The sequence below is a fragment of the Hippichthys cyanospilos genome, chromosome 21, assembly GCF_059441005.1.
Source record: "Hippichthys cyanospilos isolate Australia breed blue-spotted pipefish chromosome 21, RoL_Hcya_1.0, whole genome shotgun sequence".
Classification (NCBI taxonomy): Eukaryota; Metazoa; Chordata; class Actinopteri; order Syngnathiformes; family Syngnathidae; genus Hippichthys; species Hippichthys cyanospilos.
In genome coordinates this window covers 7,343,793-7,348,989 of record NC_142389.1, presented here as the reverse complement: position 1 = coordinate 7,348,989, position 5,197 = coordinate 7,343,793, and the positions used below count along the sequence as shown (strand labels likewise).

At 39.7% G+C, this 5,197-nt stretch overlaps 1 protein-coding gene across 2 annotated transcripts; it reads left to right on the top strand.

Annotated features, from left to right (window-relative positions):
• The first annotated feature begins 427 nt into the window (after nucleotides 1-427).
• Nucleotides 428-3,541, top strand: meaf6 (MYST/Esa1-associated factor 6). Of its 2 annotated transcripts, XM_088405673.1 has the most exons (8): nucleotides 428-569; nucleotides 1,160-1,275; nucleotides 1,358-1,445; nucleotides 1,518-1,563; nucleotides 1,639-1,831; nucleotides 2,640-2,669; nucleotides 3,075-3,108; nucleotides 3,184-3,541. In XM_088405673.1, the coding sequence occupies exons 1-8, from the start codon at nucleotides 480-482 to the stop codon at nucleotides 3,196-3,198; spliced, it is 612 nt and encodes a 203-aa protein (XP_088261799.1). In that variant the 5' UTR covers nucleotides 428-479; the 3' UTR covers nucleotides 3,199-3,541. The 2 variants fall into 2 exon arrangements, with proteins under 2 accessions (XP_088261799.1, XP_088261800.1); XM_088405674.1 differs by lacking the exon at nucleotides 2,640-2,669.
• The last annotated feature ends 1,656 nt before the right edge of the window (nucleotides 3,542-5,197 follow it).

The window sequence follows — 5,197 nt, the reverse complement described above, 5'->3', positions numbered from 1 at the left end:
GGATGGATGGATGGATGGATGGATGGATGGATGGATGGATGGACCCTAACCCTCCTTTTAGGTACTTCCTAGGCAGCACATACCCGCAAGGTAAACACCTCATCATAACAATTTGGGACTGGTCTTTTGAGAATGGGATAATGAACCACAGCAAGGGCCACGCTAGATCTTTGAGTCCTGAAGTTACAATTGTTTAGGAGTGAGTGAACTCTGCAGGGTGTAAATATTTGTTTGCAGGAAGCTTCTTGCTGAAGGTCTCGTAGCCTAACAAATAGGATAAGGAAACATTAGTGAAATCTCCCAATGATGAAATGGCGTTTTAAAGGTTGTCGCTATGGTGATATGTGACGAACAGGGCGTTCGCAACTTCTTTCTGCGGCCTTTTAGCGCCATCTGTCGACTGCGTGGACGAATTTAGGCGGTGCTGCAAACTAGCCCTCCAATTTTTTCTCCCTACGATCCACACTGCTCGGTCCATCATGGCGATGCACGCTAAAGCTACTCCGCCGCAGATCCCGGACACCCGCCGGGAGCTTGCCGAATTGGTCAAGAGGAAACAAGAGCTTGCAGTATGTTTATGTACAACGGAAAATTAGCTTGAAATGTTTTAACGCGCGGAGTCTCGCAGAAGGCGGAAATTCTCACGATAATTCTAACGTTTGAGCCACGATGTTCACTGCTAGCGTAGGCCTCGCTAAATGCTAGGCTAATAACTGCTACCAGCATCGCGTCGTTTCAGGATTTCACATTTGGGCACACATTGATTGTTTTAAAAATGCGTTTTATCTATTATGACAAAGATTGTAGTTTCACACCTAGACATTTTGCAAGACACTTGAATACGTTCAATTTGTCTGCACGAGCTTAATTTTTCTGTAGGCTATCCTGCTAGTAGCTACGTTGGACTTCGCGGTCTCAAGTTCTCGCGTGATTTCAATGTTACTACGTCATAAAAAATGGACAGATTTCAAACTTGCCGATATTAAATAACAGTTTAGACGTTTTTATTCATATACATTCAAACACACATTCATATTATTCATTAAAAACCGCCAAGTAGTGAAGGCAAACAAAGTAAAAACAATATAGTGGTTACAGCAGGATAGAATTTCATACCTGGGCTGCTTCAAATCTAAGTCATTTTTCAATGGTCTTGTAGGAAACACTTGTGAATTTGGAACGACAAATATACGCGTTTGAAGGCAGTTACCTAGAAGACACCCAGATGTATGGCAACATCATCAGAGGATGGGACAGATACCTCACCAACCAAAAGTAAGTTGTAAATGCAGTTGCAAAGGCTGCATTGGTGTTTGTGTGTGTGTTTTTTTAATAATGCGTGTAATGTTTCTCACAGAAATTCTAACAGTAAAACTGATAGAAGAAATCGGAAATTCAAGGAGGCAGAGCGACTGTTCAGCAAGTCATCTGTCACATCAGTTGCAGTAAGTTACTGTTATCTTGCACGGCCCGTCTTATGGAAGAACTTGCATTTAATCTTTTCTGTATTCTCACAGGCAGTGTGCGCACTAGGCGGGATACCAGATCACATGAGCGAAAAACGTGAGTAAAGAGATGTGTGCATGAAAACTGCGATGCCGTAATGTATACCTGCTGAGCTCCGTGTTTTTTCATCAGGTGAGGCAGGAAGCGGCACAGAAAGCGACGCCTCGCCAGACCTCCAGAACCAAGAAAACGAACCCAGCCAGGAGGACACTGAGGATGTGGACTCCACTCTGCAGGACCTGAAACCTCAAAAAGCTGCATCTTCCTCATCATCGGGCAGCCATCATGGAAGTCATAAGAAGAGAAAGAACAAAAACAGGCACAGGTACACACAACAAAGCAGGATTACACTTATTCTTGATAACTTTAATTGCTGCACTCAAACGTTTTTTTTTTTTTTCTGAATTCTAAATTGCAGATAATTTTTAAATGCACATCTGTGTTCATTTAATTCGGTTTTGGTAGTTGTTAAGACTCCCTTGTCTGAGTCATATTTCTGTTGTAATACTAAAAGTGACCTGTGGGGGGCAGCATGTTATTACAAAGACAATTTCTTGATAATGCAGCGTAATAGGTTAGGCTGTATGATTTTCTAGTTGCAGTGTTCATCCGTTTAGTCACGGTTTGCTGCTTGTGAATGTATTTGACTTTATTTAAACCTGTACATATGCGTTTTTACATTCTTTCTGACGCACACCATCAAACCTACTTTATTGTACAAGATTATGGTTTCTAACGCCCTCTTGTGGCTTTTTCCATACTTGTGTGCAATGTATCGATTGCAATAAACTGACAATCACTTTGTCAGTTGCATACAACGTGAATAATTAAAAAACAATAAATTTCGAGGTACTGGATGTTTACCTAAATGAATTATAATTAGGGTTTAAAATAGTTGTACTTTTTTGTGTTTTTTAATGTGGCTGTCTACTCCCTATTTTTCCATATTTTCGGGCATTCCAGCTCACTATTAACCCAGCAGGCTCTCCTGTTAACTCTCTGAGAGGACGCCTTTGTCACTGCGGATTCCTGTGTAGATATTGGGGTTCAGACTGTGGTTGGTGAACTAACTAACAGCCGCTGATCTTTTCCTTCTCCTGTTGTAATGCTGACTCCTCCCCCTTCCCCCCCAGCCCTTCTGCCATGTTTGATTATGACTTTGAGTAAGTTCCGAATTTTATTTCCTGCTCCTGCGGTCTGCACAGCCTGTCTGCTCATAACCGCATCCTGAACTCTTCTGCTAGTTCTTGAGTCGTGCTGCATGCCTTTGAATGCATCCATCACTCCTCATGGCTTGCTACATGGCCGGCGTCACATCTTTTTCTGATAGTTCATCCGCGTTTGCTTGTTAAAAGCAGTGCTGTTGTTGTAAGATGATGGGTTGGCTGCATTTTGTCTGCAAAACAAACTATCTCAAAGTTGAGTGGGTTTTTTTGTTTTTTTTTTTGTTTTGCTATGGTTTGGAATTTAGTCTCCCTCATGGTACAGTAGTGGCACCGCTTTTTGTCAATGATTTCAAAATGGACCCTCTCCTCGTATCTAAACCCATCTCTTCATTGTGAATACAGGTTCGACATGAAAGTGAACAAGAAACCCAGAGCTGTAAGTGGAATTTAACACAAATAGGGCTTTCTACTTTTTTGAACTTCATCTTTTTCATTTTCCCTCCTTATGCAGGAATATTCCACCTGAGAAAGACGAGTGCAAGATGTGGACCCACAAGAAAAAAAAATGACAGACTTTGTGAACTTCATATGTCGCCCCCCACCCCCCCAGTTGTCACATTTCACCTGTGATGCATGAAAAGCTCTCAGAACATTCCCCAGCTTCCAAGCGTCCTGCATGTTACTCCAATTCAGCCAGTAACATTTTGTATAGTGTTAAAAAAAAAGACTATTTATTTTGTAGGCCATTAACTTTTTTTTTGTGAAGGCCACATTATTGTGAATCCCCTCTGATGGTCTGTATTCTTTTTATGTCATTGTGTTTTTCATGAAATTAATAAAATACCAATGGTGTTTTATTCTTTTTTAAACATGTTAAGTTCATTAGTAAATACTAATGAGGTGAAGTTGAAAAGTGATACCATTTAATTAGGCAGACTACATTATAACTGTATTTTATAACCACTGTTTTGTTCATATATTCATTTTAGACTAGAACTTTTTTGCAGTTGTAGACGTACATTTGTGAGGATGATGAATTTGTGCAGGCAAGTTGATGTGTTTTTTTCCCCCTGTAGCAGTTTGTCCCTCTACGTGTTTTATGCATAATTGATGCTGCTATTCGATATGATAGTAAAGCACTTACAAAAAATGAACAGCACCACACGTACCATACGGAATTCTGATGTAATACCAAGAATGGCCTGTGAGTGGCAGCGTAGAGCCACAACTGACCCAAAAGAAAGAAGCGAGCGCAATAGCAAACATGAGTTTTTCATGACAACCATATTGCAGTTGAACTACTATGACAAAAATTCAACACAAACACGTTCAAATGCACTCGAAGGCTACATGCAAACAGTATTTTCCCCATATTGCCACAGAACAGAACGTGCGCCCATGGCATTTAGGGGAAAATGCTACATTTTTTTTTTGCCTTTAGATTAAATTTGCATGCGTGTTGAAAGTATTTTTAAACGTACTTAAACGTTAGTACTTGGAAGATGTTTAACCGCATTTGCCATTCAAACATGTTTAATCCACATTTAGAGTTCCAGTTTGCGTATAAGACAATAAAAAAATCAGAAGACGGTAAACCTTTCTGCATCAAACACGATGTCCTTAAATTGGGCGACCTACACACCGTGCAAGCAGATGCAGCAGTAACCTGTTTTAGTTAAAAAAAAAACAAACAAACACTTTATTAGGACGATGAACAGTCGACAAAGTGCAGAAAAAAAGAATACAAATATTGTATGCAATTTTAACAAGTTCACAATACACGCGTGTTTTATTCCTCTTCTATCTTTTTATCTTTATTCTTTTTGATTCCTTCTCTTTCTGTTATTCTCTTTAGGTTCTACTTTTTTTTTTGATGTTCATAGTTGTTCATACATTTCTTTTTCTGTATTGAATTTATGACAATAAAGAAAAAAAGCATTGTTGAATTTCACTATTGAAAGGCAACAATATGGCTTTCACATTCACCACATGCAGTGTAGTTTGAAGTTATATTGGCCACTTGGGTAGCACTGCTGATTCTGAATTCTGCATTTCAGATTCCAAAAAAAAAAAGGGAATAAAATGAACATAGAACTTTGGGGAAAAAATTAACAATATCATGGAACAAATATTAGAAGTGGATAAAAGCTTGCCTTTGGTTTGTACTCTGAGCATCACATTAACATTCCAAATATGCCCCTCATGTTTCACATGGAACAAAAGTAGCACGATCACATGACAAAGAAGATGGAAACTGTAAAAAAGAACTTAATGCTATGCTGGCAGAGGCAGTGATGGATAAACTGTCAAGACTCCAAAATACATTCCCTGGTTTAAAGCAACTCCACCGCCTTTCCATCCTCGAGTCGCATTTCATTTGGCTCACCGGTCTCCTAAGTAGCTTTCCTAAACGGGAGCGATGAGGCCTTCGCATGTTTAACTTCAGGGTCAGAAACTTTAGACTGATGGTTAAGTTACTCAGGCGATTAGAAGGCATTAGATGCAGGGATGGTCTGAAAATCTTC

What these genes read in the sequence shown, in the direction of transcription:
- meaf6 (XM_088405673.1), top strand. Translation starts at nt 480, where the DNA reads ATGGCGATGCACGCTAAAGCTACTCCGCCGCAGATCCCGGACACCCGC. An exon ending in AGAGGAAACAAGAGCTTGCA is followed by an intron (nt 570 to 1,159) that starts GTATGTTTATGT and finishes ATGGTCTTGTAG; the next exon opens with GAAACACTTGTGAATTTGGA. An exon ending in AGATACCTCACCAACCAAAA is followed by an intron (nt 1,276 to 1,357) that starts GTAAGTTGTAAA and finishes TGTTTCTCACAG; the next exon opens with AAATTCTAACAGTAAAACTG.